Source organism: Trachemys scripta, chromosome 11 (assembly GCF_013100865.1).
Source record: "Trachemys scripta elegans isolate TJP31775 chromosome 11, CAS_Tse_1.0, whole genome shotgun sequence".
Lineage (NCBI taxonomy): Eukaryota > Metazoa > Chordata > Testudines > Emydidae > Trachemys > Trachemys scripta.
Window position 1 is genome coordinate 46,061,981 of NC_048308.1, and position 25,970 is coordinate 46,087,950.

General features: G+C 39.7%; 1 protein-coding gene across 1 annotated transcript in view; it reads left to right on the forward strand.

Moving 5' to 3' along the window:
- ZNF804A (zinc finger protein 804A) overlaps nucleotides 1-25,970 on the forward strand; it is a 226,971-nt gene that overhangs the window by 158,118 nt on the left and 42,883 nt on the right. Inside the window, exon 2 of the mRNA XM_034786328.1 lies at nucleotides 4,778-4,921. Within this exon, the coding sequence (XP_034642219.1) occupies nucleotides 4,778-4,921 (144 nt within the window). The remainder of the gene's footprint in view (nucleotides 1-4,777; nucleotides 4,922-25,970) is intronic.

Genomic DNA, 25,970 nt, shown 5'->3' on the forward strand with positions numbered 1-25,970 from the left:
AACACACCCAGTAGATTATAAGCTTTGTAATGATACCTTACAAGAGACCTTTTGTATAAAGTATATTCCAGTTACATTATATTTATAGGCTTCAGAGTAGCAGCCGTGTTAGTCTGTATCCGCAAAAAGAAGAACAGGAGTACTTGTGGCATCTTAGAGACTAACAAATTTATTAGAGCATAAGCTTTCGTGGACTACAGCCCACTTCTTCGGATGCATATAGAATGGAACATATATTGAGGAGATATATATACACACATACAGAGAGCATAAACAGGTGGGAGTTGTCTTACCAACTCTGAGAGGCCAATTAATTAAGAGAAAAAAAAACTTTTGAAGTGATAATCAAGCTAGCCCAGTACAGACAGTTTGATAAGAAGTGTGAGAATACTTACAAGGGGAGATAGAGTCAATGTTTGTAATGGCTCAGCCATTCCCAGGCCTTATTCAAACCGGAGTTGATTGTGTCTAGTTTGCATATCAATTCTAGCTCAGCAGTCTCTCGTTGGAGTCTGTTTTTGAAGTTTTTCTGTTGTAATATAGCCACCCGCAAGTCTGTCACTGAATGACCAGACAGGTTAAAGTGTTCTCCCACTGGTTTTTGAGTATTTTGATTCCTGATGTCAGATTTGTGCCCATTAATTCTTTTGCGTAGAGACTGTCCGGTTTGGCCAATGTACATGGCAGAGGGGCATTGCTGGCACATGATGGCATATATCACATTGGTAGATGTGCAGGTGAACGAGCCCTTGATGGTATGGCTGATGTGATTAGGTCCTATGATGATGTCACTTGAATAGATATGTGGACAGAGTTGGCATCGGGGTTTGTTACAAGGATAGGTTCCTGGGTTAGTGGTTTTGTTCAGTGATGTGTGGTTGCTGGTGAGTATTTGCTTTAGGTTGGGGGGTTGTCTGTAAGCGAGGACAGGTCTGTCTCCCAAGATCTGTGAGAGTAAGGGATCATCTTTCAGGATAGGTTGTAGATCTCTGATGATGCGCTGGAGAGGTTTTAGTTGGGGGCTGAAGGTGACAGCTAGTGGTGTTCTGTTATTTTCTGTGTTGGGCCTGTCTTGTAGGAGGTGACTTCTGGGTACTCGTCTGGCTCTGTCAATCTGTTTTTTCACTTCAGCAGGTGGGTATTGTAGTTTTAAGAATGCTTGATAGAGATCTTGTAGGTGCTTGTCTCTATCCGAGGGATTGGAGCAAATGCGGTTATATCTTAGAGCTTGGCTGTAGACAATGGATCGTGTGGTGTGTCCTGGATGGAAGCTGGAGGCATGTAGGTAAGTGTAGCGGTCAGTAGGTTTCCGGTATAGGGTGGTATTTATGTGACCATCGCTTATTAGCACAGTAGTGTCCAGGAAATGGACCGCTTGTGTGGATTGATCTAGGCTGAGGTTGATGGTGGGATGGAAATTATTGAAATCATGGTGAAATTCCTCAAGGGCTTCTTTTCCATGGGTCCAGATGATGAAGATGTCATCAATGTAGCGCAAGTAGAGTAGGGGCGTTAGGGGACGAGAGCTAAGGAAGCGTTGTTCTAAGTCAGCCATAAAAATGTTGGCATATTGTGGGGCCATGCGGGTACCCATGGCAGTGCCGCTGACTTGAAGGTATATATTGTCCCCAAATGTGAAATAGTTGTGGGTGAGGACAAAATCACAAAGTTCAGCCACCAGGTTAGCTGTGACATTATCAGGGATACTGTTCCTGATAGCTTGTAGTCCATCTTTGTGTGGAATATTGGTGTAGAGGGCTTCTACGTCCATAGTGGCCAGGATGGTGTTTTCTGGAAGATCACCGATGGATTGTAGTTTCCTCAGGAAGTCAGTGGTGTCTCGAAGATAGCTGGGAGTGCTGGTAGCGTAGGGTCTGAGGAGAGAGTCTACATAACCAGACAAGCCTGATGTTAGGGTGCCAATGTCTGAGATGATGGGGCGTCCAGGATATCCAGGTTTATGGATCTTGGGTAGCAAATAGAATACCCCTGGTCGGGGTTCTAGGCATGTGTCTGTACAGATTTGTTCCTGTGCTTTGTCAGGGAGTTTTTTTAGCAGATGGTGTAGTTTCTTTAGGTAATCCTCAGTGGGATCAGAGGATAATGGCCTGTAGAATGTGGTGTTAGAGAGCTGTCTAGCAGCCTCCTAGTCATATTCCAATTTATTCATGATGATGACAGCACCTCCTTTGTCAGCCTTTTTGATTATGATGTCAGGGCTGTTTCTGAGGCTGTAGATGGCGTTGTGTTCTGCATGGCTGAGGTTATGTGGCAAGTGATGTTGCTTTTCCACAATTTATATGGAGTGCAACGTCACAGTTGCATCTTTATTTTTGCTATATATTGTTGTGCAGAATTGTTGTGTATTTTTAAAAATTCCATAGTGTATTTCAATGGTAGTGATCCCTGTATAATGACTGGTATGAGTCTAAGCACTAAGGCTGCATAAGCATTGTGGTGGCATGATTACCATGGCCCAAGGAACTGCTATTTCTGTTATGATGCATTGGCTCTGCCGAGTATAATTGCAAAGTAAACTTCATTTCAGTTATAGTGGCCCTGATTGTCTCACTCTTATGATAAGTAGTACTTTATTCCAGAAGCAGTACCATTGACATCAATGAGGATATTAAAGTAATTAGGTGCTATTCCACGTGAGTAAGAGTAACAGAATCTGGCTCAGTGTTTGATTTGTAAAGGGCTTTGCGATCCTCAAATGAAGTGTTTTAGAAATGAAAAATAGCATCATCATGGTTTGTCACTGTTCCTGTCTTGCATATTCTTGTACTTGCATGTTTCCCTCTAATCAGTCTTATACAACATTCTAGAGCTGTAATAATGCTTTCATTTCACAAATCTCTCCAACACTTAATTTTGCACCTCCCCTCCTAATCAAGCAAGACTGGATGTGAATCTCTTTTGAGACCACCACCGCAACTCCATACCAGTTTCTGCAGAGTGTTGCAAGACATTCCATCCCCTCAGAGATTGACTGTACTGCCCCCCACTTCAACCCCAAACTCATCCACACTAAGCAACTATAGAAGTGATTTGAAATAGAGAGTTTCAAACACGTTAGTAACTGCAGGGCTTCCAGTCTAGGCTCCCATACACTATACATTTATTTCTAAGTATAAAGTAGCACCTTTCATTCCTGGAACGGATAGCTCACTTGGTTTTCATATGAAACTTAGTTTTTATAAAACATAAGAATCTAAAAAACATTTTTAAAAATGTGTGATTTCCCCTTCCTCATTAGAAACATTGAGCCATTTAGCTTCCATTCAAGACAAAATTCTGAGCTGATTTTGTTATTCTTTTCATGACTCTAACCTCATAGTGCTATCTACTGTATCCTAATAGCAAATACTCAATCTGATTTCATTGTAACAAATGAAAGTAGATGATAAAATAGCTATGATTATGCTACTTGTGAATGAATCAACAATGTTTGCCAGCTGCTCTGCCACTTTGAATTATATTGAAATAAGTACCATTTTAAGATGCAACTCTAAAACTGAAGTTACTATGATTGTTACTCCCATTATTTATTTTAAAAAAACACCTCTTCTGAACTTTTTAGGAAACTCCATAATGTATTGCAAATTTACACAAGCTATTTTAAAAACAGACTTTGTATGACATGCTTTTATAATTGTTAATAATTAAGTATAATGGGGAACATTTTAATTCATTTTTCAGAGATAAGGTCAATATTAGGTGGTATGATTATAAAATAATTTTTCATAGTGTTTTTTTTTCTTATTTTACTCCTTGAAAAAGGAGGTTGTTGAGAGAAACAGACTGATAGAAACTAAAGTTGGTTTAAGAAGCCTCATACTAATCACCAGATAATTAACCAGACAAATGTATTCTTTCCTCAGTGTATGGACTTGGAGTAATTAACGTTTATACCAATTGGAATGTTAGGGCCTGATTCTGATCTCACACACAGTGCTACAAATTGGGAGTAATACCGCTGAAGTCAATGGAGTTACCCTGATGTCAAACTGATCTGAGATCAGAATCAGACACTGACTATGGTCTTCAAGAACAGGCAATACTATAGTCAATGTATTTAGGAAAGAAAACATCAAATAGGAATTTATAGAATTTATTCTCCAATAATAAACAAGATTATTTTTAACTCTGATTCTTTGCAAGAGGTTAATATATGAATGACCAGCAGAGCTGTATTTCTTTTTTACCGATGACAAATAACAAATTGAAGGGAAAAAATCATTAAACCTCCATCACAGGAATGATCCTTTAGTTTATCTGTCTGTGTATATTTTCAGATAGGTCATTCTAAGGGAGGTGGTTTTATTTTATTTTTTGTAGCATCATCATTCATTGGAATTGTCCTGTAACCAGAATAGGTTAGTGATTTTGTTGTCTTCATGCTTGTTCTGGTTAGGTACACTATACGCTGAACATTTTAAGCATTGGTTATTTGACAGACATTAACATTAATGTGACCTTAGGCATGATAAATATTTGGCCTTTTTGGACAGAACTTTAAACAAATTGCTTCTCTAAACTTGTATCTTTCTGATATCCTAAGAGTAGCCTTCAGTTGTGCAGCAAATCGGAATGTGTGCCTCTCACCTGATACAGAAAATATGTGCAGTGTGACCTGGTAAATATGTGCATGCTTTTAGTTATGGCAGTATCAATGTTGACAAATATAATTAAAATGAAGAGCACAAATCCAATTTCTAGCATCAGAGGGACAACTAAAGTTCTGCTGTTTTTTTGTTTGTTTGTTTTGTTTCAGGATTATGCTGAAAAGGAGAACACAATAGCAAAAGCCCTAGAAGACCTTAAGGCCAACTTCTACTGTGAACTCTGTGACAAACAGTACTACAAACACCAGGAGTTTGACAATCACATTAACTCATATGACCATGCTCACAAACAGGTAAGAGGAATCTGCTAGATATGTAGTCATTCCAGGTGGCATTTTCAAAGCCACCTATGGGATTTGGACACCCAGGATGATCTCCTGGCCCTGCAGAAGTCAATGGGAGCTTGGCCATTTACTTCAGTAGGCAGGATTTCGCCACCAATTTTCATAAAAATTAATGAGGAACTGGGTGTCCAAATCCCTGAGGTGACTGAAAATCCAGGCTTCAACTATGTCCATAGTTAGTAATCCCTAGAACTGAGAACTGAAATGTGCAGTTTGCTTAGAAATAAATCTTAAAAGATGTTTTGACAAGGGAACCTCCAAGGTGACCTGACTGTGAGAGAAAATACCCAGGTCTATGGGAACTGTGAGCATTCTAAAAGTGAATGGAAGCAGGGAGTGTTGAAACGTACTCAGAAAAACATGAACGTAAAATTCAGTGGTTCTCAGTTTCTTAGTAGTTTGGCATATAAATAAATATTGTAGTCTATTAGTTAAATGTGCCCTAGGAAACAGTTCTTACCACAGATGCAGATAGGAAATTCTCATCACAGTTGATTCTACAGGAATGGAGAACTTATTGCTAGGTTTTCTTTTACCACCAATTACATTTCTCAAATAAATTGTAATTTTTTTTTAAATGGATCAATGATAAAAATATAAATAAGAAGAATACACAGTTTTTGACTCACAGCTAGCTATGAGCTAATTGTGAACTCTGAAATGCACATATTTGTATATTCAATACTAACCTTCTCTAAAATACTGCATGCCACTATGATTATTTATGTTGCTACAGGCAATACTGAATTCATAGTGAGAAGCAAGGCAGTGGAATCACCGGACCATAGGAACTGTGTTACAGGATAGGACCATTAGTCTCTCTAATTCAGTATCCTGTCTCTGACAGTGATCAGAACTGTATGCTTCAGAGTAAGGTGTAAAAAATATTTTAGATATTATTTCCTTATTCGTAGTTTCAGTTGGATAGTTTTATTTGATGACTTTGATTCCTTGAGCTAGAAAGTACATAAAGAGTGAAGTGTAGGACCAAACATAGTGCTGAGTCTCCTATGTTGCTTGCAAGTTTACAAAACATTTATCTCTGTTGTACTCTCATGGACCTCTCTGTGCCACTTGCACCATCATCTAACACAACCACATTCTCCAGAATGATAGTTGCCCTGCCTTTTTTTCCCCTCCAAAGCATCTTCCTGGGACACATCATTTCTCTCTTTCTCATCACTAGCAGGAGTAAACACTACATTTTTAATTAGGTAGTACACAAATTACTCTATCAGTCCTTAAATGGTTTATAATTAGAGTTTATGTAGAAGCCTACAGAGATCCAGCATCTTATTCACAAAAGCCTCCTGTTAAAGGCAGGAGAGAAAGATACTTTAAATGAGAAACTAATTTTGTTTTTTGTAACACCACGCTGTAGTCATTTGTTGGCAGAATTTCAAAAATTGGGTTACAATTAACTGTTCTGCATTTTTATTTATGCAACTCAGATGTGCAGAATACCTGGAAACTCAAAAGAATGATGGTGGACGTACGAAAATAACTGTAGAATCTTTGGCTATGTGCAATGAATTTCCCTTTTGGAATTTAGCGTCACCCACTTAAATCCCATGTATATTCTTTCATTATGAGCAACATGAATCAAGTCATTCCATTAGAACAATATATAGTATTAAAAGTAATCTATCCAGGTGTGTGTTTTTTTGTTAAATAAAAAGCAAATTTATAAAAAGAAAATGGTTAAATCTCCTGTGAACTTTAGATAAGACACAAAAATAATGAATATAGATCTTCTTCTAGGGGCAGGATTTTCTGATTCTCTCTTTCATAGGATTTATACTTTCATTGGCCTCTGCCAGACAGGATTCTAAGGTGGACAGAGCATTGAGCCAAACTTTATGGCAGTTTCTATGTTCCTATGATACTAAATTTAACTCGTCAGGTTTTTTTAAACAGTTTTCATAAAATGAGCTGATCCTAAGTTCAGGGAAAAAGCAAGACTGAGACTCAGTAGGAACTGTCACTGACACCATACTGAGTTCGCTATCCCCAGCAGGGACAGAACAAGCCAACTCAGCAGCACTCTCAGTCGCTGCCAAATTTTTAAAGCAAAGAGGACTCAGCAAAGACTGCAGCATTTAGTCTTTTCTCTATTAGTTATAGATGGGATGAGAAGACAGTGTTTTGGATCCTAGAGGTCAGGAGTGATGCCAAATAAAGACGAGTGTTCAATGGTTAATATTTTTGTGTGTTTATTTGTATTGCAGTGGTGTTCAAAATGTACTAGGCACTATACCTAGATATGGGAAGGCATAGCCCTCATGAAATTTCAGCCCAAAACAGGGGATATTTTGTAAGGCCAGCTGATCATATGAGATTTCTGTCTGCATCCAAACAACAACCAGAAACTAGTCTCCTTCACATTTTGGATCAACTGTGAATACAATACCTTACTCTTAGGGATTCCGATGCAAATTTGCAGTCTGAGTCCATCTGTAGAACAAAGTGCGTCCAAACAAAGTGATAATTCTCTGTACTAACCCTGGCAAATTAGGATATTGTTCCTGAAATAATAGTAATAAAGAATATTTAGCCCTTATGGCGTGATTTTCATCCGTTGATGTCAAATTGTCTTACAAAGTTGGGTAAGCATCACTATCCCCTTGATGTCAGAAGTTGTGCGTGCTCAGCACAAATGATATTGTCAGAAATTCAGACCACTTATACAACTGCCTAAATATAGCATTGCTAACTTGGCAATCTGTTGGTTTCGATATGGTGAGTTTTCTGATTCCCCTCCCCCCCAAGTTTTTGAAAGAGACAAGGTTCTTTTTGCATTTTTTTAATCAAGTACATTCTGCCTGTCAGTGCCCTCTTCAGGTATACCCAGTGAACTGCACTGTCTTTGCCCCCCACAATTTTCCATCTTCATGCTAAAAGGGTCAGAGATTTTTTGTCCTTGGATTTATTTTTGCCACCCTCTCCCCTCTACCTTCCTTTCTATCTGTCAAGGACAGAAAATTCTGGGGCGAATGTTGATACAGCCTGAGAATTCTCCTTCTCTAACAATAGAGCCTTAGCTGTGCCAGTGCTTGAGCAGGTGAATTAAGCCTAACTGGAAAATCCAAGAACTCCCATACCTATGTTCAGCTCTGCCAGGCAGGTCTTTTCCTCCTCAGCTTCCATGATGTCATTTTTGGTGGCTTCCACTCAGCAGGCACCTAATAGTCATTTCAGCAGGCCAGTTCTTGCTCCCTCTCTTCTCTTTCTGCTCCAACAATCTGGGAGCCACTTGTCTAACTATTCTCTCATTGCCTCTCCCACAAAACAAAGTTTATGGACTTTGTTGTGTTTGACATCCATACAGAGAAGTGAGATAAAGACATAAATACTCCTGGTGAAAGGTTGCTACATAACACAATTTTATTTCTCAGTCTTCAGAATAACACACAAGAACCCCGAAACAGACATAAAGCAGGCTGTTCCCTAAAAACAGAGAGGCCCAACTCACCCCACCTTATTCTAAACTGGCTGCAGAACTGACTCAGCTGACCCAGATCACATGGCTTCCTTCAGAGACCCCCATCCTGCAAGCTGGACCTGGAAATCTCTCACATGTAAGATGTAGCTTGTCATTTTTTTTTAACCAGTTTCCAATATACCACAGACTGCAGAGCAGCTATCTATAATCCCAGTGCCATCAAGACCTAATGCTATGTGGATGATCTACTGGTGATAGCACAATGATGCTACAAAGTGACAGCTCACCAAACCATCACATTCCCAGAGTATGGTAGTCTCATGGTGAACCATCAGGAGATTGTCCTTATCCCATCTCAGGAACTATTGCAGCCAGACATTACTGAAGGAGGCTGTTCTTTAAGACTTGCTACTTTCCAGCAGTTTATAGCCTGATGTAGCAGCAGAATAGAAAATAATAAAACTATTTACTTACCTGTAATTTTGTCCTCTTTGAATGGGAGCCTTACTGCTTTGTCAAGAGCTGCCCTGATTTCTTGTGTTTGACAAGTCTGAATATCTGGCTTCATGATCATGCTAAGGGATCTTTCTCTTCAGGTGAGAGAGAGAGACATCAGAGCACCTTTTTTTCTTGAGGTTCAGGCTGTTGCCTCAAGATCTAATTTATTTTAGTGTTTTCTTGTTCTTAGCTTTGACCACAAGACCTGGGGAGTAACATCTGTACAGTTCACCAGTGCATCTGTAAAGGGTGCTTACAAGAAGTGTGTCCATGGGGAAAAAATTCCGTGCCTCAGGGACTTGAAAAAGAAAAAAAACAAAACACCGAGCAGTTCCAAGCGCAAGGGAACAGCAGCAGATACCCATTCAGAGACGACAAAATCAGAGCTAAGGATGCTAAGCATTATCATTTAACTCGCTGTTGGACAGTGTGGGCCTAAATAGCTTGTCCAAGGTCCATGACAGATGTGGTAATAGAATCCAGCTCTTCAAACTCCTGGGCTACTACTCAAACCATAGGATCACCCTGTCTCTCTTCTGTTGATAAGGAAGCATAGGATGAATACAGTGTTTGTCACGGAATCTTTTCTTTTTTGGTCACATCAATTAAAACTGCAGTAAAGGTGATCCTCTATTTATAAAAAATACTTGCTTCAACTATAGGGATATCTGCCTTATCTCTTCAGACATAGAAAATAGTGATTACATTCCTTTAGTGGATTGTGAAGACTCTGGAGGTATTTCTGTCTGGGCAACTGTCAGCAATGTTACCTATAACTTTCTGACATGAGGGAAAAATGGAAATTCCTGTAGGTGTTCCTCAGAACACTTCAGTGTTGGAGCGGCAGTTGAATATACAGAATATGGCAATAAATGACCTTCATCTAACAGCCCGTGAGAGTCAGCATAGTGCAGTGTTTTGTTATGTCAGTGAGGAAGGCCAGATCACACAAGGTCTCCCGAATCAGTTGTTCCTTGAGGGACTTTTGCTTCCACAAGAACAAAGTGATTTTATTTCTGAATTTGAAAGCCCGCAGCACTGTCCTGGAACCTCTGACTAACCACCTGACACCACAGAAGCATATCTGATCTTTCAGTGCTTTTTCAGTATCAGGACAAAACAAAACAAATTTAAAAATAACAAAAATACCAAGATGTGGATGAAAAGTAAAATAACAGAGCTAATGCCAAAGAGAGTTTAATCATGCAGCTAGATTACAGTCATATGAGTGCAACTCAGGCACAAAATGGTCCCATTAAAGTCAGAGGCCATTCCTCAACATATGGCTCACTGGATGAAGATCACCCCTCCTTATATAATTAAACTAGTTGTGTGCAAGGACCTACACAGGAATTGTAGGGTGAGAAATGCCTGTGGGCTGCAGTAGCAGGTGTTGCACCCCACTCCACGTGTGTGAAGTTTTGTTGCCACTAGATCTGCATAACCATGGATCCTGTGGCTTCTCCCTTCCTCTCAACCCACATTATCTTCTCTGCACTGGCCTTCTGAGATACTGCATTCTGATTATAGAGAATACCTATAATGTAGCCATTCGGAAAGGAGTCTTTGCTCGTATTTGGGTGTTTATAACATCACAAACTACTTCTGAACTAACACATAACAAGTGAAGAAGAAGGGTGAAAATGAGATCAGTTTTACAAAACCCCAATTTTACTAAGGTTTCAGATGATCCCCTCAAGACATTTTAAACTTAAGTTTATGTGCACCTATATAGGAAACAATGTAGGGCAGCCGATTATACAGTGGTGAATGTTAACATGCTGACCACTGTAAATATATGCTGTCAATTGTCTAATTCCTTAGACAATGTAAAAACAAAAAAACAGTCATCTTTTAAGCTTTTTTTTTTTTTTTTTTTTTTTAAATCAAGATGTGTGGATATTTTCTTTCTTTGTGAAAATAAATAAATAAATATCCTCATCCATCATAGTGGATTCTTTCCTGTGCCAACTTCCATCATTCTTTCCTCTGCCAACTGCCATTCACAACATCCAAACATCATTGTTTTGAGAAGAAACTATGTTGTTTGAAAGGGATAATGAACAGCACAACCCGCCTTAACTCTTCACTTGAAACAAAACACGCTGTGTGTCTCCACTTTTCCATAACCAAAGGTTTCTTTAAAAAAAACCCCAAACTTTTCAACAAAGATTGTGATGAACAAAGTGTCTGTCACAGGATGCATATCCATTAAAGATACATATTATTATTATTCTAAGTAAATTAACCAGAGATATTGTGACCTTGCAGGCTTTCCGGAGGGAAATTCCCCATCAAGATCTATGCAAGAGAATTACTTGTAGCTCAAACTATATCTATTATACATCAGAAAATGCAAATGGATGTGTGGTTGTCAGCAGAGACAGTATTTGGGGGGAAAAAGAGCCATAAGCAGTGGTGTGTTGGAACCTGATCTTTCTATTATGATACCTCACTGCTTTTTAATCCCTGTAACCTCAAAATGACAGAGGGAACGTATCAGAAATAGGAATTTTGCTTTGAATTTGATAAAAAACAATTCTGTTACCTTTGCTGCACAAGATTAAAAACAAAACAACCTCCCAGTATATTTAGGGGTGATAAAACAAACCTCCATAAAATGTATTATAATGAATCTACTGAGCATGAATAGAGCATTGCAATCAATCTGCTGATCATGAATTTGCTGCTGCTCTTCTGGGTCCTGACTGGAGGATGATAGACATGGATAAAGGTCCTATGTCAATGGGGAGGGAAATTTGAGATCTAGAAGGACAGTGACAAAGGCAGCTCCAGGTAATGGGGCTGAGTCTCTGGAGCTGTGTATAGTTGAGTTAATCTTGGATTAAGAATAATGGAATTTATGTACAGCGTATAGATAAGAACATGTATGTAGTGTAAATAAACGTACACTAGACTAGCTTCCATAGCATAAATTTCTAACAATGGAAACTGACCTGCTGCAAAGCCCTAAAATCAACCACTTCTTGGCTGAAGACCAACAACATTTTATATTACTTTTTTCATGTCTGTCTATTCAAGATACGTCACATTCACATTACTGACATAGGATCAGGCTAAGGCAGCAAACTGTCTTGAGAGTGTTGTCATTGCCACAAAATACTGACTAGCACCATCTTGGAACACTTGGCTTTTAAAATGTCCTGTATTATAGCAGCATACTGGAACTGAGCCCTGTTCAAAGTGAAATCTTAAACGCTTCAAAAGACTCCAAAGAACTCTTCCACATACAAAACAAATCCAAGGTTATAGACACAATATAGCGGACCAGAGTTTGTAGCCCCATAAAAGTGGGGTTCCATTTGGTCAACTTTTTTATAAAGTGAGGATATTGAACTTCTTTCACTTCATTTTTATATCTTGCTCCCTCCTGGTTCTGGTACATACATCCTGCTTTACCTTCACCCTGTGAGTGCTTTGTGGAGATTCAGGTCTCCTATAACTCAGTGAGGGAGCAGACTGGAGGTAGAGCCTGAGGAAGGTCATTGTCTGCAGTGTCATTCTCTTAAAGACACAGAAAATTCCAATGCACTTGGATTCTGACTGATTCAGCATTAGCTTTTGCTGGGTCACTAATAAACCCTGAAACCTGCTTAAAAAGGAGGAGTGGAATCAGAAGACACAGACGATATGGCAAGAGTTGGGCTGCTATCGAAGACTCTGTGGGCCATGAAGTTGATCAGCGGCACATAGCTTCAGCACGAATGGCTCTTGGCCCAGTAGATTTTCTAAGAAATGAGAATTTCAGTGCCAAAGTCCCTGCCCCTTCTGCAGCAGGCAGGGAAAAACCCTATTTCCCAGTGGAATGATCAGGCAGAAATCACAAAAATGAAGTGGAAACACCAATTTTTCCATTTTCCTACATGGAAATAATATAGCTCCTGTCCTTGGTAGAATTTGGCTTACAGAAATCAGGGATGGAAAATATCTTCGGCATCATCCTGTCCTGTCCATTTCCTGCCAATGCAAAATACTTCGCTGCAGCTTATTCTGGTGCACTTCATCTTCTCTAGTTTTAAATTGCTTAAGTGATGGGGCTTCCACCACTTCCCTTGAGTTCCTGCAATCAAACAAGCAGAAAACTAGTTTCCAGATAGGGAGCAAATTTATATTGCTTCTTTCGGTTTGCTAATCACATTAGAGCACAGTGATATTTCTCATTTCTGTGTCTCCTGATGTGCAGGCAATCTTGACTCTCTTGAATGTTAATTAAACATGGACTGGGATTTAAAAGCTTTTATTTAAATTGAACCATAGGTAGCTCTCTCTCACTGCTGAAAATCACTTTGGCATTTTTTTTCTATATATTTTTTTCTGCAGAAGGAGCTGTTTTTCTTTACTGCCCATGGTAATGTTAAATTCAAATGGCAGCCACTATTTTTTATATATATACATTTATTTCAGGTCTTCTTTATATATGAACAGGCAAAAAAGCATAAAACCAATTATATTACATCTATTTTCTAAGTTGTTATGGTTGTTATGATTTTTAAATATAGCTTTTTATGTATTATCATCAGTAGTTACAATTATAAGGAGTATTATCAAGTTTGGGCATGTTCATTACATACTTCCACTACACAGTGTCTGATTTGTAATGTTTGAGAGGGACAGAAATGTTCCAGTAGAACTCTGTTATTTCTTCCTTCCACTCCATTTAAAAAATGCTGATATTGCTGTTCCTGGGAGAAAAGCAAGATTGCCAAATGACAGTACAGCACTGGACCATGAAGAAGGTGCGGCACAGAAATCAAGATCACACTCTGCTAAAATGTAAGGCTGTGACCAGAGCACAAAGGCAGAAAGAGAATTCCAAGTATGAGTTTATTTTAGAGATACTAGGCTAACAGACATGACTTTTTTTGGAAAGTGGCCTTGCCTTCCCGGTGCATAGTAGTTGCTCTATAAATAAAATTAAAGTCTAAATTATGTCTTTTAAGAGACAAGTTAATGCAGCAAGTTGCACTTTTAATGCCGTATAGGACATAATGCTTCCTGGGTGCTGAAGGAAATACACTTCTTACATTTAAAAATTGATATGGGCAGCACTCTCCACAGCACTACTACTCTACTCTCATCTGCCTCTGTGCAGGGGTGGAGACATAGTAACACCCAGGTCCTGACATGCCCCTTCTGAAGTGCTGCTGAAATCTAAGTGCAAATATGAGACCTGGAATGCTTCAGGGGGAAGGAGCTACACTGGATTTACACCAGGATTGAATTTGGTCTGTTGGTTTTGCAAATCACATGAAAAAGAAAGGAAATATCATTACATTTAGCAATTGACTCTTCTGCTTTACAGCCAAAATTCTAAATTGTATCAGCTCTAAAAGGACTGTGAAAAGTGATGGTAATATTTTCCCTCTTTGTAATTATTAGAATCCACCCATAGAATGGACTAATATTGATTGATCCATCTAGATACATACAATTTATTTCAGATCTTCTTTATATATCACACAGGCAAAAAAGCACAAAACCAATTATAAAAAAAATGTTTTGTTCTGCTGGTTCTCCTTTAATAACATGCTGGCATCCAACATTTGTAAATGACTGATCTTGCACTGCTTTATTACAAATACTTGTAAAAAGAAGTAAATCCGTTTGTATTAGTTATTAACATACTTTATTTTCTGTGTATTTAGGGGGAGAACTCATGCAATGCTTTCTGAAACAGCAAGAGTTGTAATTTAGTTTCCTTTCAGTACTCATATTACTCATAAGGTACATGTCAAGTAATGATTTGTCATTTGATACCAGCTGTCCCAGGGATTTAGACCACTTCAATTAAGGACTCCAATCTGTCAGTTTAGACTGGAATATTACTGAGTGAAGTATAATACTACACCTGCAATTTTCTTGCAATTCTAGCCACTTTTATTTTCTCATTACCAAACAAGCCATAAAATGCATTTTTTTAGTAATTATAAATTATTGGAAAGATATTGTATATCATTTTTAATACATTTCCTAGCCCATGAAGATTTGTTCCTGTCTAATATACACTGTTTTCCTAACTGGATTATTGACTGTGATGAGGTGTGTTTAGAACAAACAGGCCATACTGGAAAAGTATATAGAATATTTAGTTCTACTGGAATCAAAGTGAATGAAAGTAGAATATTAAACCTACATACCAATGTTTCACATTTCACTCAGCAGCCTGTAATTTTCTGAAGAGGTAGAAATTGTCTGTTTACTTACAAACTTTCTTGAATATGAAAGTTTCAACCTCATACTTCCGCCCTGACTATTAGCATTTTCTGTCTTAACTATAGTAACCCTTTCTTTGCTGCCCTTCCTGACATTCACATGTCTCTCGGGTCCATTCAAATCACTTCTGCTATCATATTTTACTTCCATTACTATAATCATGCCAGTCCCCACACCCTTTGTCACAGTATTAAATACAAGTTATTCACCTTACCTTCAAAGCCTTTCATAACTTAGCCCCTCCCGAATGTTTACTCATATTATATTGTCTCTCTGATTCCTCTCTGCCAGTAATGCAATATTTTATTACCCAATTGTCAATTTCTCCCAGGATCACCACTGTGCTTTCTTCCATGATGCACATTTGACAAGCACTCTCCCTGAACTAATCTGTAAAGCAGAAACTCTTCAAATACCTCCTCCAGATTCACTTCTACTGTACCACGTAGGGTAAACTGACAACTAATAATAGTTAGGCATAGAACAGCTAAGATAATTAATGTCTTCTGTTTGTTTATATATATTTTTTTAAAACAAGAGAACCTGAATCTAACTGTGCCAGCATGCCTTCTGCACACTGTTATCTTTCTCTATTCTCTGCTGGTGTGTTATATCACCTTGCTGCATCTTGTCTTAAATTAGATTTGACTGAATCCTCTGGGCATTACTGTAATACAAATAATAAATAATAAATAATATTAATTCAAATTCATTAATGATTAATGCAGCTACTTTTAAATGCCCAGCTGCTCTGGTGCAGCTTCCTCCTGTCATCATGCTATGCTAACACTACCAAATATTAACATTAAAAGCTGATATTATAAACTGAGCCCACCTTCCTCTTCCCACTGCTGAAAATCTTATAACCTTTCTGTGTGATGAAATGAAGAGAAGACTTTTTTCTTAGATCCAGATTTTTCCCTAATTCCCTTTTCTTTGTTGCTATTATCATTAACTATGTATTGCAGTAGTACCCCAAGGTCCCAGTCTGGATCAGTGACTCCTTATGCTATGTTGCGTACAAACACATGGGTAGATACAGTCCCTACTCCCAAAAGTTAAGGCCAGGCACAAAAAGCAAAAGTCACAGGCAAAAGGAGGGAAGAACAAGATAGGGCTTGTCTACACTGCCACTTAAGTTGACATAACTTACATTGACTTAATGTGGTATATACAACCATGCTATGTTGATGGGAGATGCTCTTCCACCAACATAGCTGCTGCCTCTCATTGAGATGGATTAATTATGTCGATGGGAGAGCGCGCTTCTGTCGATGTAGCACATCTTCACCAGACGCGCTAAACAGACACCACTGCATCAATTGCAGCAGCACTGATTTAGCACAGTAGTGGAGTCAAGCCAATAGTAAAAGTTTGCTTTGTCTGTACAGTGTGTTACACATACAAAAACTACATTACAAGCATCATTAAGATTGGAAAGTCAAGCACTCAAAATTTAGGTTTCCTGTGCTACCTTATGCATATGCATTATGCTACAGTCTTTAATTACATAATCACATACTATTTTTTCTACAGTGCGCAGAATGGCCAGTGTTAATGAGCAGCTAGTCAGTATTTTGCTTTCAGCGTACATCCCATGCCTTGTTTACTACAGACTACTCAACCCCTGTTCTGAAGTCAGAATTATTAAGTTCCTCCTGGGCTTTTCTGGGATGTTGAGTGCTTCACAAATATTCATGTATTTTCACACCACCCAAATAAGGAACTGACGCACAGAGCATATAAGGTCAAAAGTATATGCTATTTGTGGGTCTCAATTTGAGAGACCTAACACTTGATTTTTCAGGGTAGTCAGCATTACATAACACTTTATATGTTCAAAGCATAGTTCACGTTGACTTCAGTTGTAACTGAGAGTGATCAGCACTTCTGCAAAGCAGACCCCAGGGTTTCAAGTGAGTCACCCAGAAGAGGTGGCATACACAATTAGTGACCACCTATGAAAAGTTTGGTTTACCTGACTTGACTAGCATCACACAGGAATTCTGTGGCAAAGGCGGGGACAGAATCCAGTTCCCCAGAGCAGCATTTAAGTGCCTCAACCATGATATCATCCTTTCTCCTCCTTCTGAAAATCCTCTGCCTCATTCACTACACACCTTCCAAGGGAGGCAGCATGGTCTAGTAGATAGGGCACTGGACTGGGTGTCAGCTGACCTGCATCCTAGTCCTGCTTTGTGATCTGGTGCCAGTTACGTCACCTTTCTTTGCCTAGTACATCCCTTCCAACTTCTGCAACAAATGAAGCAGGGTCCTACTGTCAACAGTCTCTGTCATCACACAGTCCTCATTCATCTCCAGAGCAGGTTCATCCTGCACATTTAATGAGGGTGTGATTTCCTAGATTTTTAAATAATTACCAGAAATTCCATCATGTGGGATCATGTTGACACCCATATACATCATCAGCAGGGTTGGAACCTTTGGATCCACCGCACAGACCTCCACCTCTTGAGCTAATAGAGTAACACTTATTCTCTGTGTGGGCCAGCACTAGAAGGGAATAGAAGACTTTGCCAGTGGGTTGATAGCAGAGGAGTGGTGAGATTCAAGAATTTTGGGTTCCTTACTATACTCTGAAAGGGGGTGTTATAGTGGGCACAAAGTCTTATGCCCATTCCCTCCAAGTATGACCCTCTTGTGCCCCACCCCCTCCAATCTGTTGCCATGCGTGTCCTGTCTCTTTCTCACCCCTGACTCCTTGTGCCAGTCCCAATCTTCTAACCCTAGCCAGTCACAATCTCCACTTCTCAGGCTCCTCATCCTACTCCCAGACTCCTTGCCCCAAGTCCTCTCTCTCCCTGTGAACTCCCAGTCTGTTTCCTTTCCCACTGCCAGTCTCCTTGCCCAGCCATTCCCAGTACCCCCAATCTCTTGATCCTTGTTCCTAAAGTCTGAATTCCACCCCATTTTGGCTCCTCATCTGATCTGTCTCCCCCTGCAGTACGGGCTCCCAGCCCACAATTTACCTTCCTAGGCTTCTCATCCAGACTCTCAGTGTCACCCTTCAGAGGGCTGTCTCTTTGCTCAGCCTATCCCAGTTCTCCCCTTACACCCTGGCTTCTTGTCAGATCTGCCTTCCCTCCTCCTTCACTTCATTCCCTCACCCCACTGGTTCTCACTCCCAGTTGCTCTTGGTCTCCTGGGCTCCCCCCTGCAGTGCAACTCCCAGTCCCAGTTTTCCTTGCCTTCCTGTCAGCCTCCAGTCCCAATCTCCCCCAGTCCAATCTACTCCCCCAAGATCTCTAGAGGTCAGGTTCTTGTCCCCTCTGCATTTGAATCAGGAATCTTCATCCTTCACACTTCCTGAGCCCAGTGGGGTGAGGGAGGGGTCACAGAGCACAGAAAAGACAGGATCTCTGCTCCCAGTTCAGGTGACTGGACCTAGCACAGCCCAGAGAAACCCAGAGCTGCAATTGCAGGGAAGTCCTACTCATACACAGGCTGAAGAAAGCTCAGTGCAGACAGAATCTTCAGTGAATTTATCTGCTCAAATCTAAGAAATCTCTACTGAGCATGTGCAAAGTGCAATTTTTCAAAGTGGGCAAATTTGGCAACAAGGTAACCACACATCCAAATTTCAGTCCTGTTCCAAAACACAAGGGCGCTAGCCCTTTTCAAAGGAAAGATCACCAATATGGTTTATTATCAGCACAGCAATGCGGTTTTCCCCCCAGCCTCATTCTCAGAAATTACTGATTTGGTTTTGCTGAAATTTTCCAAAACAGTTCAGCCTGAGGTAGACACCCAGCATGTAAAATCTCAGGCAAACAGTTAAAGTTAGCAAAGTTATAAGCTACTGAAAACAGGATCTTATAAAGAGACGTGTCAGGCAACCAATAATAGGCAGTGCTACCAAACCCTCCGATAATAACATGATGGTTCCAAATATTTTTTACTTTTAGTAACAGGTAGCAATTATAATTTGATTGACATTACTCTGAAAATTCTAATTATCTGACACATTTTCATCCACAGCTCTGTTGCTACAGAATTTGCTTTTAAAGTAGCCACTTCTTATTATGAGGTATCCTTTGGTTTGGTTCTGCATAACCAGACAGCTAACAGGAGAGGAAACATGAATCTGCTGATAAACCTGACCCGATTAACAAGAAAGTAAGCAAGGCAAAGTCATGTCAAATTATCTTCCATAAGAAAGAGATGGGAAGGAGGGAAGAGCCAAAGAGTTGCCAAACAGAAAAAAAAAAAGGACCAGTGTTGAATGAAATGGAATTTTCAGGTTTCAATAAGAACACCATCAATAACAGTGTAAGCAAAGTATAAGAACTCTTGTAAAAATCCTAGGAAAAGGCCACTTTGAGTACAGTAAGGCTATGGGATGTGATTTCCTCTAATCATGTAGATCAGGTGTTCTCCGCCTTTTCTTTCCGAGTCCCTGCCCGCCCCCCAACATGCTATAAAAACTCCACAGCCCACCAGTGCCACGACAGCTGTTTTTCTGTATATAAAAGCCAGGGCCAGTGTTAGGGGGTAGCAAGCAGGACAATTGCCTGTGGGCGGGGCCCCACGCCGTAAGTTGCTAAGGCTTTGGCTTCAGCCCCAGGTGGCAGGGCTTTGACTTTCTGCCCTGGGCTCCAGTGAGTCTAACACTGGCCCTGCTTGGTGGACCCCCTGAAACTTGTTTTCGACCCCCCAGGAGACCCCAAACTCCTTGTTGAGAACTGCTGGTATAGATCAAGCTCATCAAACTAGCACAAGTATAAATAGCAGTGGATCCAGCATGACACTGGTAGTGGTAGCGGAGGCATGGCTGAGCTGTACCAAGTACATACCCACCGGTTTCAGGCAGGTTTTACTCAGTATAGCTCAGCCATGCCCCTGTGCTGCTACAAGTGCTACCATGGCTACACAACTACTTATACTTGCGCTAGCTCAATGAGCACTCGTATGGGTATGTATACATGAGCTGTAGAATCAAACACTCCTAGTTTCCTGTGTAGATATAGCTTATAGTAATATGGGATCAAATTCTGCTCACTTACTCACATATGGGCCCATTCCTGCAAAAGAACTTCAGTGGGATTTCATGTGACTAACAAAAGTTCAGTTTCCTTTGACGGTTTGGGCTCTTGAGAGGGCCCTGTTGACTTCAATCTAATGACCATGTGAAGAAGTCAGAGCTAGCAGGATTTGACCCTTGGATAAAACTCACCCATGTGCAGAGGCCAGCACAAATTAGGGCTTCAGCTGAACTTAGGTGGTGCATATGCCTTTTGCTGATCCACTGCACAGCAGTGAACTTCATTGTTGGTGAAGAATTAAATAGGAATTCTGTGCTATTGTTTGGTATGTCTGACTGTTTGTCTGTCTGTCTTCTGGAAAAAAGTGTACACTGGCTATAGTGCAAAATTAAAATAATGGTCACCTGTGGGTTATTGTCAGAAAGCAGCACAAATAATCTCGGTAGAGCAAACGGTTTGGTAGTGCTGGGAAAACATTTTCTTGTACATTTATAACTGCTATCATTGACAATAAAATTACTTGAAATATGAAATAATGATAGTGTGCTGCCTAACATGACAGAGACTTTAAGAGGTTTTGGCCTTTAGTACATTTTAATGGGTGCTTTAGAAATAACTATACAGAAACTGACACTTCCATTTATTAAACTGTAATTGTCCAAAAACAAATTCTGCTTTTTTCCCTCCCAATAGATTGAACTATTGAGTATGCTAATTATGCTGGCTTTTCTCCTGTCTTGACACCTTGGCAGCTCTTTTCAGCTTTTAAAAGTTGTGCATTTGTGACTGTCGTACTTTGAGTGGTTGTTCTTCCATAATGGCTTTGTCAGTTTAATTCTTACATCAAAGGTTGCATGCCGCAATTTTGTCCTCTGTCACAAGTATGTTTTCTATTAATAATGATAGCTCAATACTCGCTGTTGCAGAGAGAGAGCAAAAATTAAATCGTGTGTTTCAGTTTCCAAGCATAAGTATAAGGCTCTTATTTATTAAGGTCTGTGAATTTGCTGTTCATTAAAGAAATGGGATTCTACAGTAAAGCTATTAGCTGTACCACCCTGTGTTCTGGTCTCATCAGCTCTCACCAGCTGAGCAGGGTTGGGGCAGCTCAGAACTCTGATAAGGGACATCCAATTAGCATCAGTTGTCTACAAGAAGATATGATGCTTCAATAGATGGCACTTTCCCCTGCATTGTGCTGCTGGAGTTGCTGTCTTTGCAGCATAAAACCAAGACCTTAACCATTGTGCTAATTAAAGTTCTATAACATTTTTCTTAAGCACAAGGATGTTAACTCTGGTGTATAGGCCAAATTCCAAGTCAGGTAATTAGATTCTGTTACATTAATCTCCCCTGCAGCTTCAACTAATTACAGTGTTCTTCTTCACTTTTTGTTCTAAACAGTTGTGTAGAACTGGCGTGCACTCTTAAACAGCTGTCATCTTCTACTCCAACAGTGGTTACATTTCATTGGTGAAAGGAGTGACCCTGATGTATCTCTTATTTCCAGTACCTCCCACTGATTTCTGTAAGTGTAACCTCACACCTAATAGAGAGATATCTCTTTAAGATATGTTGAGAGGAGAACGGGGAGAGGAATGAGTTGTGTCTGGGTCATTGTTGGTAGGCAGATACCCAATTAGCATTCCATGCCAAGAAGTTTCTAGAATTGGATGTGGTAGTCTTGGGCATGCTCAATAGGCTCCCTGTAGCTGGACTAAGGGACTCCACTGAGGGCAAGTAGTCGGGACAGCTGCTTTACAAGACGACATGTGACCTGTGTTGGTTAGGAGAGGCTCAGCCACAGGAGCAGAAAGCAGGCTGGTTTCCCTCTGAAGCATTTTTCAGATTAGTGGTATTGTTAACTTTCCAGCAGAGAGGTCCTGGCAGGGCTAGTTATAGAAAGGAGAAATTGTGAGGGAAAACTAATTCTTTCCTTTTAATTGTATACCTTGAATGTTATTTGATTTTGGTCAAATTGTCTTAACCAGTAGTGTTTACCAACTGTTATTTAAATGTGATGATGGAGAAAGAGTCATCTATATTTTCTTAGTTTTGTATTTTTCTTGTAACAGGGTTAGTGATTTATATACTTAATACTGATTGGTTGGTTAATTTATTAACTGACTAGCTAACTGAATTATTCCAGCAGAGGAGGGGACTGAGTTTAGCTGGGTTCCAGTTGGAGGTTTCTGCAAGCAAGAGGAAGGAAGATATTGCAGAGCTGTTAACTAAGCAGACTGTGTAGAATTGATGGACAAAGACTCTATCTGAGACCCAGGGGAACTCCACCTAAGCTTTTGGAACCGAGTTACTTTTCACTGTGTTTCTGTAGGAACTAACCTGTTTAGGGATTTTTTTTTCTTTATATTTACGCATAAATGTATATGGATTATGAAATAGCCTTGCTATATAGTAGAAATTAAGCTATTATGTTTTTGTATCATTATAAGATTTTATAAAGTTGGTACTTCAGAATTAAGTTTATTATTTTGGGGTTTTTTTACTTGATTTTGGGGAGGTTGATCCTCTGCACTCCTTGCTGAAAATCCTCAGTGACTGAAATCTGGGTTTCCATGTGCTTTTCTATAGGAGATGTGTTGAAGCACTAGGAGAGAGGTGGTGAAGTAAATGCTATATCCCCCCCAAAGTTACATAAAATTCTTTTATGTGTGTAAGTGCAGAGTTTTATTTTTGCACTGAAAAGCAGCATTATTTTCACTGTCATATAAAATCACTTATTTTGGGATTGTGGTTATGTCTAAGACTGAATGGTGTGAAAATAAAGTTGCACTAATCAGCCTGAGATGAGTAGAATGCAAAATAAATGCATTGTCTTAATTTCATGTTTTACAATGTTAAAAACCAATCAAGCAGGAGAATATTTAGGACAGCTTGCAGTGGGTCGGTAAAGTGGTACTTTTTCTGGAAGCTATGATCTTGTGCTCCAGAATCTAACCGTTCATTTAAAAAAAAATCTTTAGCAGATGTAATGGCAAAGATAACTTTAAAATGTGACACAAGCATATCCAATGCAGTTCTTTCTTCGTGAGTCTGCAGTGAGCTTGAAACAACATCCATGAGAGACATCTGAATTATCTCTCCATTTCAAGGGGTTGATACTTCTGGAATATAACAGCAGCAGTTTAAGTGTCAATATTATTAACTATTTCATGCTGATCAAAGCATGTAAGAATATGGAGGGATGAACACAAAAATCTATTGTGACTCGTTTTCATGTTTCAATTTGGTTTGTAGATGGAATTTCGGACAGTAATGCTATTTTTTCCGATATGGTCCCTGGTGTATAATCTGAAATAATGTGGTTGTGTGAATAGCTGTCCCTATCTGTGCTGCAGAAATGGCAGACCCAGAGACCTTGTGGGATGATGGAGAGGGGACCACACAATGGCTAAGGAAGCCAAAGAAAATGCAGGCAGCAGTGGGGAGGCTTTTGGAGAAGGTGCCTGACCTCCTCTTTTCTTTTTCTGACCGACGTTGAGAGCACTGCTAGACAGGTGCTTTCTCCAGCTGCTAACCTCCTATGGTGGGCAGAAGAGAGAATCCCTCCTGCATGTCTTGAGAGTTCCACTACAAGATAGTAGGGGCAACTGCCAGGACTGCCCGTGCTTGGAAGTTCTGCAGATTGGGATGTCCCTGCCCTGCAGTATTTCAAAATGTCCCCTCAGTTCAGGAGCTCTGAAGGACAAGTGTCTATAACCCTTCCCCCTGCCCATTTTTAACTCCAGCAGCTCCCTAGCCACAATCCACGTCTCCCACAACTCCCCAGACTTGACTCTGAGGAGTCCTTGCTCCCTTCCAGAAGATGCAGTAAGCCCCTCAGGGAGGGAAGGGAGCTAGAGCTAAATTGTAACAGCAGTATGGGGGTTAATTTAGGACAGCAGGCAAGGCTGTTGTAGGTCATCTCTGAAAGGGAGGGAGTTGTGGCAGCATGCAGTTGATGGTGTAGTGTTCTTCACCACGATAGGCCTGGTCATACAGTTCCAGTGGCCTTGTCATATAATTTAGATTTACTGTATTGCACAGTACAAGGGGCTTTGAGTATTATATTCTACTTGTACTGTATGACTCCAGCCTCTTCTACAAATCAAAATTTTGCTAGTACTAAAAGAATGGCTGAAAGCTCTTAATGTGCTTGAGCATGATGTTGAGACTGAGGTAGCTGAAGTCACTTCCCCTGCAATCACATTCAGAGAGTCATCGTGAAAGAACAAAATATAGTTAAATTGTACAAATGCAGTATCAAGTCCTTTAAATGAATACGAACCTATATTATTTATACTATATTTATAATAGCCTTTCTAACACCATGGTATCGAGGTCCCCTGAGAAGCATTGGACATTTATTTTCTGGTAGTCTATGGACTCCCCTTTGTTTCCAGCCATTAAAGCACAGTAATATAAACTGAATACATTAAATATTTGCCTAATATTACTTTACATGGAAGCAAGGGTTGCTACAGTAATGTCAATTGACTGCCTGTAGGACGGGAGGGGAAGAAACCGTCTATTACCATGTATTCTACACTGTGTAATTTGTTTATAGTGGAAGTAAAAACCACAGTGCCATCACTGGTACTAGACTGAAAGATCTGGATGCAAGTTGCAGAAGTTCTCAATGTAGGATACCAGCTGGCATATTTAAGCGTCAGCAGGAATCTCAGAGAACATTACTTATATTTAGTGATATTGCCACAAGCAGAAGATAGAGTTCAAATCATCATTGTGATGTATTTTCTGGGTAAGGAGACCTGATTTGTTCCATAACATCTGTTATATTTTACAGAAATATTAACTGTTCTAATGTGTCTGCTTGTTTAGGAACATCAGTGCTTTTATATCACTGAATCTGGCATCCAACACTGTCTCTGAAATGCCAAATTACATGGCTAAAATGTTTAGCAGCACGGCAAAAGGACACATTTCTGAAGTTTACTCCACCTTCATCATCACATTTCTCTTTTGTCATTACAACTACTCTAGCTTGCAGAACTATTTCTTCCTGTGAGTTGATTGACAGTGTTACCAGCAAGTAACACCTAGGCATTCGGCAGAACAGATGATCCTCAAACTGCAAAGGTTGTCTAACCAGAACAACTGACACTTCAACAGTTATTTAAAGGACATAAAACTGCTATGGACAATCTCACCTGAAATATTGCTCTTATGGAAAATATTAGATGAAATCATAATTATGCAGCTTCTACTTTCAATAGTGAAAAATGCTGAGAGTTGCAATCCTTAACTGGGCAGAGTTATGGAAAATACACCTACCTCATGTCTGTGTTACGCACACTTAAATACACATAATGCACCAGGCATTGAATTTTAGTCAATAAGTCATTCAGTGCAGCAGGGGAACAGTGATGCATCTAAACCTAGATTTTTATATCATCTTTCTTTCTTTTCAGCTATTAAATGGCACTTGAAATTGTTAAGCAAATGTTTGTATTTGCTAGACAAGCTAAACAATAAAATATTGGTAGCTTTCTCAAAAAGCACTGAATATCAGAGGTAGAGTGCATTTTGAAAACAGTTAAGGATGACTGTTCTGCACATGTGCTATTTTCTGCGTGGTAGAGGATATGAGTTTTTTTAACGTGAAGAGTACAAGTACAGAAAGTAATTTTTCTTCATCTCCATTTTAAGCATTCACCCAAAGGTATCAATAACACCTTCAACTTTTGGGGTAGAAAAATAACAAATAAATTCCCAGCCCTCCTCCTCCTATTTAGAATATTGGTACAGGATAGGATTCGATCCATTACAGCACTTTATTGAACAGCAAAGGACTGGAAGT